This window comes from Oncorhynchus tshawytscha, linkage group LG06 (genome assembly GCF_018296145.1).
Source record: "Oncorhynchus tshawytscha isolate Ot180627B linkage group LG06, Otsh_v2.0, whole genome shotgun sequence".
NCBI lineage: Eukaryota > Metazoa > Chordata > Actinopteri > Salmoniformes > Salmonidae > Oncorhynchus > Oncorhynchus tshawytscha.
In genome coordinates, this window is record NC_056434.1 from 16,804,322 (window position 1) to 16,817,635 (window position 13,314).

The 13,314-nt window shown below is 39.9% G+C and overlaps 1 protein-coding gene across 4 annotated transcripts; it reads left to right on the forward strand.

Annotated features, from left to right (window-relative positions):
* Positions 1 to 509: 509 nt before the first annotated feature.
* LOC112252134 (interleukin-6 receptor subunit beta) lies at positions 510 to 13,314 on the forward strand. 4 transcript variants are annotated; one of them, XM_042323027.1, is made up of 17 exons: positions 516 to 815; positions 1,744 to 1,867; positions 3,963 to 4,135; positions 6,191 to 6,268; positions 6,439 to 6,515; positions 6,625 to 6,652; positions 6,841 to 6,963; positions 7,248 to 7,327; positions 7,451 to 7,480; positions 7,616 to 7,679; positions 7,793 to 7,957; positions 8,087 to 8,185; positions 8,296 to 8,457; positions 10,151 to 10,309; positions 10,576 to 10,645; positions 10,797 to 10,872; positions 11,572 to 13,314. In XM_042323027.1, exons 1-17 carry the CDS (start codon positions 752 to 754, stop codon positions 11,881 to 11,883), a joined length of 1,884 nt encoding a protein of 627 aa, XP_042178961.1. In that variant the 5' UTR covers positions 516 to 751; the 3' UTR covers positions 11,884 to 13,314. The 4 variants fall into 4 exon arrangements, with proteins under 4 accessions (XP_024278876.1, XP_042178960.1, XP_042178961.1 ...); XM_024423108.2 differs by having other exon boundaries at positions 510 to 815; positions 7,451 to 7,679; positions 11,432 to 11,698; XM_042323026.1 differs by having other exon boundaries at positions 514 to 815; positions 7,451 to 7,679; positions 8,299 to 8,457.

The following is a 13,314-nucleotide window of genomic DNA, read 5'->3' on the forward strand; positions in this document are numbered from 1 at the left end:
ATAAAATGCACAAAATAAGTAATACTTCTGGTGAGGAGCACCATAGCTTACGATAGACCTGGAGTGGAGTTCCTCTTGAAAGGCAATTTGCATAAGGAAATATAACACACATTTAATAGGTACATTTTTTTAGGTATGACATGAATAAGGCAATGGTAAAGAAATGCATTCATTTCAGGGAAACTGAAAATGGGAATCCAATTTGAGGATGTAAGAGAGGGTTGGATTATGGAAAGTTTCAATCTTTAGCCTCAAAATTGACCTCACCTTCAGCTGATTCCCAGAAGGACCTCCCAAAGTGGCTTCATTCAGATTGGTTGAGCAAACCATTGTAAAGAAATGCTTCTTAACCTCTGTGATGTGTGATGCTTTTGATATGAAAGTGTATGTTATTTTCGGTCACCCCAGGAGATCGCAGTGGCCAACATCCTCTCTGTAACTATACGCCAATGTGGCACCTTAGTCCCCCAACAGTCAGAACAGTCCCCTCCCCCAACACGGTGGTTTATGGTTGAGAGGCTGCTTGCTCTGCCTTTCTACCTGACAAAAAACAAGAGTATGCTGACATTTCTCTCCCCACAGTTTCATTTACAAGAAGAGTAACTGAAACAGGTTTGAGGACATCTGCATGGAACAGTGTTAACAGTCCAGCAAACCCACGTCTCCTTGGCTATACGCAGACGGATCAACCCTGGATAACCACCTTTTTGGACACTTTACACGCTAACTCCCTCAGGGGATTGTTGAGGTGATGGAGGCAAAGGAACACTGGTTTCTGCCAGGGTTTCTGGTTCTTGCTATGGTAATAGCTCAAGGTACTATCATTTCTCTCTACTCAGCGGCTTTCAATGGCTCTTGGCTCAGCATCAGTTATTTTCAGCTTATCTCTGTAGTGATACCCTTGTCATACTGCCAAAACCATAAGAGAACGCTAAAATGCATTTACTGTGATCAACGTGTGACAATGCGGAAGCTTTTGGTAAGCTTGTGACAGCGCTGCTACTGTAAATGATCTGTACAGAACTACAGATGAAATATGTGTAGAATTTATTTCACACTGATAGTTACAATTATATTTCTATCTCATTTTTGAAATACTCCTTTGGGGATGCTTATGCAAAGTAACATCTAATATAGTGATTAATAGCATATTCCACTCATAACATACAGTGCCCTCCATAATTATTGGGACAGTGGAGCATTTTTTCTTCTTTTGGGTCTTTACTTCAAAAGTTTGGATTTGAAATCAAACAATGACTGAGGTTAAAGTGCAGTCAGCCAGCTTTAATTTGAGGGTATTTTCATCCATATCGTGTGAACCGTTAAGAAATTACAGAACTTTTTGTACATAGTCTGACTCTACAAACCTGTTGGATGCATTTGCTGTTTGTTTTGGTTGTGTTTCAGATTATTTTTACCATTAATTTCTATTGGGGGTCTATGTCCAAAAAGTTCTGTAATTTCTAAACGGTTCACACAATATCAATCCAGATACCCTCAAATTAAAGCTGACAATCTGCACTTTAACCTCAGTCATTGTATAATTTCAAATACAAAGTGCTGAAATACAGACCCCAAAATAACAAAACATGCTTGACTGTCCCAATAATTATGGAGGGGATATTCAGTTTAACTCGACCCTCTTTGGTGAGAGCAAATAAGTTGAAGACATACTACTGAAAAGGACAGCAACTCATAATTTCTCTCTTCATTTAAACACTCTTTTTACATTTCTTAATAAAGGGACAACTAGTAAATATCTTTCTAGTCCTCAATGCTACAAGAAAACTGAAAAAGCTACCACCTATACATGTGAATGGACGAAGTCTGGGTCTATGCAAAATGCCACCTATGAGCTTTTTTACAAGTAAGTTAGCTATGCATGTTTGTGCACTTTCCATAAGTCACACAGACAGAGACCTCAAACTCAGCGTGTTATTAGTATGCCTCCATGAACCTGGCAGGATCCAGTTTGCTATTACAGTGCATTCAGAAATATTCAGACCCCTTGACTTTTTCCACATTTTGTTACGTTACAGCCTTATTCGAAAATGTATTAAATCATGTTTGTCCTCACCAATCTACACACAATACCCTATGATGACAAAGTGAATTTTAAAAAAATATTTAAAAAATGTTAGCAAATTTATAAAAAATTTAAAACAGAAACCTTATTTACATAAGTATTCAGACCCTTTGCTATGAGACTCGAAATTGAGCTCAGGTGCATCCAGTTTTCATTGATCATCCTTGAGATGTTTCTACAACTTGGAGTCCACCTATGGTAAATTCAATTGATTAGACATGATTTGGGAAGGCACACACCTGTCTATATAAAGGTCCCACAGTTGATAGTGCATATCAGAGCAAAAGCCAAGCCATGAGGTCGAAGGAATTCTCCATACAGGATTTTGTGGCCTCCATCATTCTTAAATGGAAGAAGTTTGGAACCACCAAGACTCTTCCTAGAGCTGGCCGCCCGGCAAAACTGAACATTTGGGGAGAAGAGTCTTAGTCAGGGAGTTGACCAAGAACCCAATGGTCAATCGGACAGAGCTCCAGAGTTCCTCTGTGGAGATGGGAACCTTCCAGAAGAACAACTCTGCAGCACTCTACTAATCAGGCCTTTATGGTAGAGTGGCCAGGCTGAAGCCACTTCTCAGTAAAAGGCACATGACTGCTTACTTGGAGTTTGCCAAAAGGCACCTAATGGACTCTCAGACCATGAGAAACAAGATTCTCTGGTCTGATGAAACCAAGAATGAACTCTTTGACCTGAATGCAAAGTGTCAAGTCTGGAGGAAACATAGCACCATCCCCATGGTGAAGCATGTTGGTGGCAGCATCATGCTGTGGGGATTTTTTTCAGCGGCAGGGTCTGGGAGACTAGTTAGGATTGAGGAAAAGATTAACGGAGAGATCCTTGATGAAAACCTGCTCATGACCTCAGACTGGGGTGAAGGTTCACCTTCCAACAGGACAACAACCCTAAGCATACAGCTAAGACAACGTAGGAGTGGCTTTGGGACAAGTCTCTGAATGTCCTTGAGTGGCCCAGCCAGAGCCAGGACTTGAACATCTCTGGAGATACCTGAACATAGCTGTGAAGCGACACTCTCCATCCAACCTGACAAAGCTTGAGAGTATCTGCAGTGAAGAATGGGAGAAACTCCCTAAATACAGTTGTGCCAAGCTTGTAGCATCATACCCAAGAAGATTTGATGCTGTAATCGCTGCCAAAGGTGCTCCAACAAAGTAGTGATATTTTTGTTTTTTATTTATAAATTTCTAAAAACCTGTTTTTGCTTTGTCATTATGGGGTGTTGTGCAAAGATTGATGAAATATAACAATTTAATCCATTTTAGAATAAGGCTGTAGCGTAACAACGTGGAAAAAGTATAGGGGTCTGAATACTTTCCGAATGCACTGTATGTTAGAGACCTCTGACTTAGTTACTTATGCTATGACAACAAGTGTTGTGAAATGTGAGTGTGTGTACACGTTATGTGGACTGGTAGATAAAGCAAGGCTGACAGTGTGAAGACAGTTAATCCTCAAGCACAAGGCACAATAAACTGTAGTATATCCCCAATCAATAAACTATTAATCCTTTTCTGTTTCTGAAATGCATACATTCTTATTTGACCCTGCTGGTCATCTATGAATGTTTGAACATCTTGGCCATGTACTGTTATAATCTCCACCCAGCACAGCCAGAAGAGGACTGGCCACTCCTCAGAGCCTGGTTTCTTCCTAGGTTCCTGCCATTCTAGGGAGTTTTTCCTACCTACCGTGCTTCTACATCTGCATTGTTTGCTGTTTGGGGTTTTAGGCTGGGTTTCTGTATAGCACTTTGTGAAATTGGCTGATGTAAAAAAAGGCTTTATTAATACATTTGATTGATTTGATATCTGTTTAGTGTGTGTGTACCAAATGTTGCTGTCATCCTTAATGTTTTCAGACGCTCCAATTCTACGGAAAAAAAAAAATCATTGGGCAAAAATCAGCAGAGCTATATCTTTGTGAATGACGATAAAGTGCTCGAAAAAGTGCCCGTGGATCTATGGGTGCTTGCTTATATGGGCAACTGGAGCTGCCAGTCACTCAATATCTCTGTTCGACTGAATGAAAGTGGTAAAAAAAACTTTTTTTATTCACAAGATTCTGTTTTTCTATGTAAAATACAGGATAAGTAATACAAAATGCAGACAGTCAAAACATTAAACTCAAAACACATCTTCAAATCAAATCAAATCAAATCAAATTTTATTTGTCACATACACATGGTTAGCAGATGTTAATGCGAGTGTAGCGAAATGCTTGTGCTTCTAGTTCCGACAATGCAGTAATAACGAGCAAGTAATCTAACTAACAATTCCAAAAAAAACTACTGTCATACACAGTGTAAGGGGATAAAGAATATGTACATAAGGATATATGAATGAGTGATGGTACAGAGCAGCATAGGCAAGATACAGTAGATGATATCGAGTACAGTATATACATATGAGATAAGTATGTAAACCAAGTGGCATAGTTAAAGTGGCTAGTGATACATGTATTACATAAGGATGCAGTCGATGATATAGAGTACAGTATCAACGTATGCATATGAGATGAACAATGTAGGGTAAGTAACATTATATAAGGTAGCATTGTTTAAAGTGGCTAGTGATATATTTACATCATTTCCCATCAATTCCCATGATTAAAGTGGCTGGAGTAGAGTCAGTGTCATTGACAGTGTGTTGGCAGTAGCCACTCAATGTTAGTGGTGGCTGTTTAACAGTCTGATGGCCTTGAGATAGAAGCTGTTTTTCAGTCTCTCGGTCCCAGCTTTGATGCACCTGTACTGACCTCGCCTTCTGGATGGCAGCGGGGTGAACAGGCAGTGGCTCGGGTGGTTGATGTCCTTGATGATCTTTATGGCCTTCCTGTAGCATCGGGTGGTGTAGGTGTCCTGGAGGGCAGGTAGTTTGCCCCCGGTGATGCGTTGTGCAGACCTCACTACCCTCTGGAGAGCCTTACGGTTGAGGGCGGTGCAGTTGCCATACCAGGCGGTGATACAGCCTGCCAGGATGCTCTCGATTGTGCATCTGTAGAAGTTTGTGAGTGCTTTTGGTGACAAGCCGAATTTCTTCAGCCTCCTGAGGTTGAAGAGGCGCTGCTGCGCCTTCCTCACGATGCTGTCTGTGTGAGTGGACCAATTCAGTTTGTCTGTGATGTGTATGCCGAGGAACTTAAAACTTGCTACCCTCTCCACTACTGTTCCATCGATGTGGATGGGGGTGTTCCCTCTGCTGTTTCCTGAAGTCCACAATCATCTCCTTAGTTTTGTTGACGTTGAGTGTGAGGTTATTTTCCTGACACCACACTCCGAGGGCCCTCACCTCCTCCCTGTAGGCCGTCTCGTCGTTGTTGGTGATCAAGCCTACCACTGTTGTGTCGTCCGCAAACTTGATGATTGAGTTGGAGGCGTGCATGGCCACGCAGTCGTGGGTGAACAGGGAGTACAGGAGAGGGCTCAGAACGCACCCTTGTGGGGCCCCAGTGTTGAGGATCAGCGGGGAGGAGATGTTGTTGCCTACCCTCACCACCTGGGGGCGGCCCGTCAGGAAGTCCAGTACCCAGTTGCACAGGGCGGGGTCGAGACCCAGGGTCTCGAGCTTGATGACGAGCTTGGAGGGTACTATGGTGTTGAATGCCGAGCTGTAGTCGATGAACAGCATTCTCACATAGGTATTCCTCTTGTCCAGATGGGTTAGGGCAGTGTGCAGTGTGGTTGAGATTGCATCGTCTGTGGACCTATTTGGGCGGTAAGCAAATTGGAGTGGGTCAAGGGTGTCAGGTAGGGTGGCCAGATAGCCTTGGGTGCCTGATTGACTTTCCTACCCGCCATGTCTTTCCAGTAGCCCTACATGATCTGTCCTGTTTCATCTGGTCCTTTTAATTGCACTATTGATTGATGCACTTGATTTTATGATTTGATGTACTGCACTAGATTCTATGTAGGCCTACTTTTAATGTAAGATGTCATTGAGTGTCCTGAAAGGCATCTTCCAATTAAAAAGTACTATTATTATTAAGAATCCACAAAGGACTTCACATGAATAACCATGGTATGATTTTAATCCCAAGAGTCATATTGTAATCCTTGTTAAGGTATAACGTTTTGTTATTTCCCTGCAGTTAAGTATGAAGCGCCCCAAAATATGTCTATGTCAAGATCCTCAAGTAATCTTACCCTCAGCTGGGTAAACAAGGAAGGTAATAAAAGCCATGCTCAAAGTGAACATTTTCCAAGATTCAAGAGTTTATAAGATATCAGATGAGATGTGTTACATTTCAAGTAACACCAGAGAAAAGAGGCTATGAGTCAAATAAAAATGTAGCCGTAAAAAAATGCAAACAATTCTTAAAGGACACTTTTGTCACAGAAGTGAAAAATCACATGCCGGAAGATGTTGTATTAGAGGTCAAGTTCAGAAGATTAGAGAAAACCTCCGGGATATGGGTAAGATCTCTTCTTTTCCTTGCAACAATGCTTCCATTCATTGTTTTCTTATTTTCTGATGATTAGTATTTTTGCCTTAATTAATTTTACATTTTCTCTGTTGGTCTAGAACACAACTGAAACAGAGGTCAAACAAGGTGGGCTACTTTCAGTTTCACTAAGCTCTTTTGAGAAATAAGCAGCCCTTTCTGGCATATCCGAAATGCAGTAGAGCGACAACACATTGTAATGTTCGTTTGGGTCTGAATAAAATTCAGCCTGAGTGATCGAAACAGTGCAAAACTATCACTAGAGTGAGACTGTAAACCTGTGTTTGTCTGTACAGCCATGGTCACTCTGGAGAATCTCCAGAACCAATACATGTACCAACTGCAGGTCAGACAAAAGTCCAAGCATGTCAAACGTCCCCTGTGGAGCGACTGGACTCCAATCTTGGACGTTCCCACTGGTGAGCAATGGATATTTCACTGTAACACTCGCTGCAGCCGCCTACAGTCCAACTCATCAGGTTTAAGTGCAATACTATTTGAAATCAGTCAATTCTGTTCTTACATATATACTGTAGATAGGCCTACTATAGTAGATGATGATTGGAAATAATGTCCGGTTCTTCAATTCATGAATTTCATTTTAATCTTCTACATTGTCTGAATTCTGAATTGATTGACTGCCCCAAGATAGAGACATTTTCCTGGCTTACCATTTCTGGTTGTAACTGTAATTTTGTTGCAGAAATCCAAAATCCCACAGAGGTTAAGTGGACAGTGGAGGATTTTAACAATGGTACCCGACTCCTCAATCTGACTTGGGGTGTAAGTCACAGAATGTTACACAGCGTTGAAAATTAAACAACATTCTAGAACCTGCTGATTACGATTAGGCTCAAATTGTGTTTTAAACAGCTGCATAACTTAATTTGTACCCGTGTCTTCCAGACACCACCTTATCCAGTCTCTGTGGGACAGGTGAATTACAACCTCTCTCTCCATATTTGGCCTTGCCAACTAAAGCGAAAGAACCACACCAATATCACTACCACTGTGTTTAGTGTTTATGTGACTTACTCTGCTGTCAGTGGTTACATTTTTGCCTTTAATAAGGTGGGAAAGTCATCGCAGACACATATCCTTGTCCCAGCAAAACATCTTACATATCCCAGGAAGTGTAAGTATGTGTGTTCGTTTGTGTGTGTGTTCGTTTGTGCTTTTGCTTCATTTATTTCTACACAATGATGTTCATTCCTTAAATCAACATTTTGTTATTTCATTTCCAATTAGCTTGGCCTGATGACAAACTCATCCCACGCAATTATACCCCTCGCCTTAAAAATTCCTGTCTGGAATGGTACAAGCTAACAGACGGAGAAACACAACCAGCCAAAGTGAATATATCAAAAATGATGAATGGAACAGTGGAGGAAACACTCAAATCTATCAGACAAAGTAAGGGGAACTTCACGAAAAGTATATATTTCTTAAGAATAAGAAATGTCTGTGTTCGTCTTACTGTGATATACTGTATATCTTGGTCTCTCTCTTGAACTGAAGATAATGTCTGGTTTTGATTTTTAGAGATGGACGACTATGTACGTTACTTTTACCTCGTTCACAAACAAACTGATGGAAAGCCACAAACAACAGAAATGCATCTCATGTACAAAAAAGAGGGTGGTAAGCAAAGTTCATCTAAAAAAAATCTGACTGTCACAGCAATGCTAGATGATGTAGTTCTTTACTACAAAATACTGTATACAGTATTTAACAGGAATATCTTTTTTCAGCAGCTAGTAAGGCACCTGAGAATTTCACTGTTAATGTAGTAACCAACTCTGCAGTGCTGCATTGGAAACCTATTCCTGTGCAAGACCAGCAAGGCTTCCTTACACACTACGAAGTCAGCTACACAAGAAGCCAAAATAATGGGGCCCACATTGAAATAAAAAGTAAAGTTATCCTCCTAACTAGATGAGTTAATGCTCTGTGGTGAACATGTGTAATTGTGTAATGAATGAATTAAAATAGTATTTACAGCACCAGTCAAAAGTTTGGACATATCTACTCATTCAAGGTTCTCTTTATTTTTTACTATTTTCTACATTGTAGAATAATAGTGAAAGACATCAAAACTATGAAATAACACACATGGAATCATGTAGTAAACAAAAGTTAAACAATTAAAAATATATGTTGTATTTTAGATTATTCAAATTAGCCACCCTGTGTTAGCCACCCTGTTCAAATTAGCCACCCTTGGCATTCTCTCAACCAGCTTCACTTGGAATGCTTTTCCAACGCTCTTGAAGGAGTTCCCACATATGCTGAGCACTTGTTGACTGCTTTTCCTTCACTCTGCGGTCCAACTCATCCCAAACCATCTCAATTGGGTTGAGGTTTGGTGATTGTGGAGGTCAGGTCATCTGATGCAGAACTCCATCACTCTCCTTCTTTGTCAAACAGCTCTTACACAGCTTGTAGGTGTGTTGGGTCATTGTCCTGTTGAAAAATAAATGATAGTCCCACTAAGTGTAAATCAGATGGGATGGCGTATCGATGCAGACTGCTGTGGGAGCCATGCTGGTTAAGTGTGCCTTGAATTATAAATACATCACTGACAGTGTCACCAGCAAAGCACCCCCACACCATCACACCTCCTCCTCCATGCTTCACGGTGGGAACCACACATGCGGAGGTCCGTTCACCTACTCTGCGTCTCACAAAGACACGGCGGTTGGAAGCAAAAATCTCAAATTTGGACTCATCAGACCAAAGGACAGATTTCCACCGGTCTAATGTCTATGGCTCGTGTTCCTTGGCCCAAGAAAGTCTCTTCTTCTTCTTATTGGTGTCCTTTAAAAGTGGTTTATTTGCAACAATTCAACCATGAAGGCCTGATTCACACAGTCTCCTCTGAACAGTTGGTGTTGAGATGTGTCTGCTACTTGAACTCTGTGAAACATTTATTTAGGCTGCAATCTGAGGTGCAGTTAACTCTAATGAACTTGTCCTCTGCAGCAGAGGTAACTCTGGGTCTTCCTTTCCTGTGACGGTCCTCATGAGAGACAGTTTCATCATAGCGGATGTTGGTTTTTGCGACTGCACTTGAAGAAACGTTCAAACTTTTCCTAATTGACTCACCTCCATGTCTTAAGATAATGATGGACTGTCATTTCTCTTTTCTTATTTGACCTGTTCTTGCCATAATATGGATTTGGTCTTTTACTAAATAGGGCTATCTTCTGTATATCAACACTACCTTGTCACAACACAACTGATTGTCTCAAACGCATAAAGAAGGAAAGAAATTCCACAAATTAACTTTTAACAAGGCACACCTGTTAATTGAAATGCATTTGCGCGGGCTACCTCATGAAGCTGGTTGAAAGAATGCCAAGAGTGTGCAAAGCTGTCATCAAAGGAAAGGGTGGCTCCTTTGAATAATCTCAAATATAAAATATATTTTGATTTGTATAACACTTTTGGTTACTACATGATTCCATATGTGTTATTTCATAGTTGATGTCTTCACTATTATTCTACAATGTAGAAAATAGTAAAAAAATAAAAACCCTTGAATGTGTAGGTGTGTCCAAACTTTTGACTTATAAATATTAATATCACATTTCTGTCTCTTATCAGAGTGTCACAACATTTCAGCATCAAAAACAGAGTACCTTATTCAAAACCTGACACCTGAGTCCGAATACAATATCTATCTTGCTGGAGCAACAGCTGCAGGCTCAGGACGAAATATATCTATCCATATCTTGACAAAGCCTCAACACAAGTCCATTACTGGTATGAATCAAGAAGATAGGAATGATATTTAATGGCACAGACTATACTAGACCAGAGAACAATCAAAACATTCAAACTATTTTGAAATAGAGAGTACATACATTCATGTTATGATTATATTTTATTTCAGTCGCGATTTTTACCATTCAAATGATTGACATGTGGATGCTGCCTGAATTATGTGTTCATACAGATTCAAGATGCTTAACACTAACAACTCACCAACATAAAATAATAAAATTATCTTCTTTATCTTCTCCAATAAGGCTGGAAGATAGCTGGCAAAATTGTTTTAATTGCAATATTAATAACAATATGCTTATTTATCATCAAGAGGTGAGCTGATATATATATTTTTACAACACATCTTCAGGACTAGCAAGAAAACCTGGTCTACCCGGGAAGAATATTGTTCATTTTATAAAAACATCAACAAGATTTCACACATCATACTAAACAGCATCTTTACCTTTATTCTAATTCTCAGACATAAAAGCAAGATCTTCCCACCAATACCACATCCTATGGTCGCAGAGTCCAAGAACTATCGAGCGAGTACTCAGGTAAGATCCAATTAACAATTTACGTATTTAGGATTGTGTTCTTACTTTTCTGTGCAGAACTCCACATTTTCCATAAATATAAAAAAGGTTGGACTGTGCTAGTGTCAGAATATATGCATCACATTATTGATACAAAACAGAATTTAAAGTAGACACTTATCACATGACATGCTCTGTTCTTTTACATAAAATCTAAAATGATAGAGTAATGCTATAGCCACGATTGATGCAAAAAGTGGTGCAATGACTCGAGCCCTGTCAGACTGTAACCATAAAAGGTAGGGTTAGTGACTACAGCCATAGAGGTGCTTATGTCTATGTGAATTGGTGGGAGGAAAGCACCTGCTGAGCAAACAAAGCACAATCTGAGGAGAAACTGCCTTCTGCACTCAGTCGCCACAAACTTTCCATGCATTCAACAAACAATATTGCACCCCAAAATGTATTTAACAGCTGGTATAGAAACGAATGTGAATGAGGTAAACTTTCTTACGTTTAAATAATGCCTAACTGGTGCGTTATACTTGTAAAGCGTAACTAACTTGAACCTTTGTCCAAGGCATGTACTGATACTGTTATCATTGAGACATTTGCCTGACTGTTCGAGTCCCTTCGAACCTGTGTAGCCAGAGTTCTGGTGAACTTGGGGCATCTCAAATCCGGATTTGGTCTTGAATTGGAATGACTTGGTCTCAACAGGACATGTATGAGATTAAGGAACAGGTGCATGAGCTGCAGCTACATGACAAGAGCAGCCAAGATCCCAACCCTGAGGAAGCCACTCTCCTGGAGGTGTGTGAAGACGAGAACGAGAAGAGCCTTGGAGACTCCAGCACACCAGATGGAGTCAGTGACCCACTGACTGATTTTAAGGGCCAGGTGTTAAGTTTAGAAACCGCCGATCCAAGCCAAGGAGAGATTGACTGTGAAGTCACCATGCTGATGTATAGGAACGGTCTGGTCTTTGATATGAAGGCAGACTCCACCGAGGATGTCGGGACGCCACTGTAGACATCACTGCGGTAGCACTTACTTAAAGACTGTAATTAAAATGCATTATGGTGCATTATAAGACTTGTCATAACTTAAACATGCAAGACCCCCTTAACATGGTGTATTGTAGTTTCCTATTGATCCTGAGTAAATAACAGCCATTTTGAGTCAGTTGAGAAACATGACATTATATAATTACGCAATAAGGCCCGAGGGGATGTGGTATATGGCCAATACCATGGCTAAGAGCTGTTCTTAGGCATAACACAGCACCCTTAGCCATGGTACATTGGCCATATACCACAAACCCCTGAGGTGCCTTATTGCTATTATAAACTGGTTACTAAGATAATTAGAACAGTAAACAAGTAATTTTGTGTCATACCTGTGGTTTTCAGACAATCAGCATTCAGGGCTCGAACGACCAGGTTTATAATAATCCTTATAATAACACATTATAAAAGGTTCATAAATGTTCAAAACAACTTATAAAGAATTATATCTACAGACTTTAAGTAAAGTGTTACTAATACTGCTAGGGCCTGTGACGGTGGCCTGGCTGGGCCGTTTAGCACTTTGCCTGTTCAAATGACCGGGCTAATTCATTGACAGATTATTACTGTAGATATAAATAGTTTGCATTGATGTGAGCGGATTGAAAAAGTATTTTTTGTATATTATTTTATGTTATAGATGTACCTTGTTAGCAATAAGGACTGTGTTGATTTGTGTTGTCTTCTACAATGTAGAAATGCCTTGGAATAGTACTGAATAATAATTACTTTTATCATTATAATGTTATATTTAAAGGCCTTCTATAGTGAGTAAAAGTAAACCTTCTGAAGTGAGTAAGTAAAAATCATACAGGGGTAGTAAGACAACAAGTGAAACTGAAGTGTGAACTTCCCTTGTTAGAACTTTTACTCAGTAGGCTAGACAGGAAGTGGTGAGACACAGAACACTGGCCTAAAACCATGTACATTACCAGGGTGACAATATTGCTGACTCATTCATGTTTATGGTTGTTAGTGTTTCATCTCAACCTACTTAGGAAATGGAAAATAAAATGTTTCTGATGACGGTGTTCACCTTCAAAAAAAATATTTGTCTTTTCTTTAAGGCGTGAATTCTGAATTCGGAGAATGGCATGTGTCTCAGAACGAATAGGTGTTTTAAAAGAACATCCAAATAGCATATTTAATCTTGTAGACCTGTGTATTTAACCACACATCAGATCAAGATGATAGTGTGTATATACACACACTATCTATTGTGGGACAGATTCTGGTCAGATTTGGGTTACTATTGTGAACCATAAACATGGTACATTGAATCATAATGGAATCTAACCACAATGTTCACAGAAGTTAAAGCAAAAAGCATCACAATCATTAACGTTATGACAACGCGTAATATATTTGAACTACTGGTATATTCATTGCCACTAAA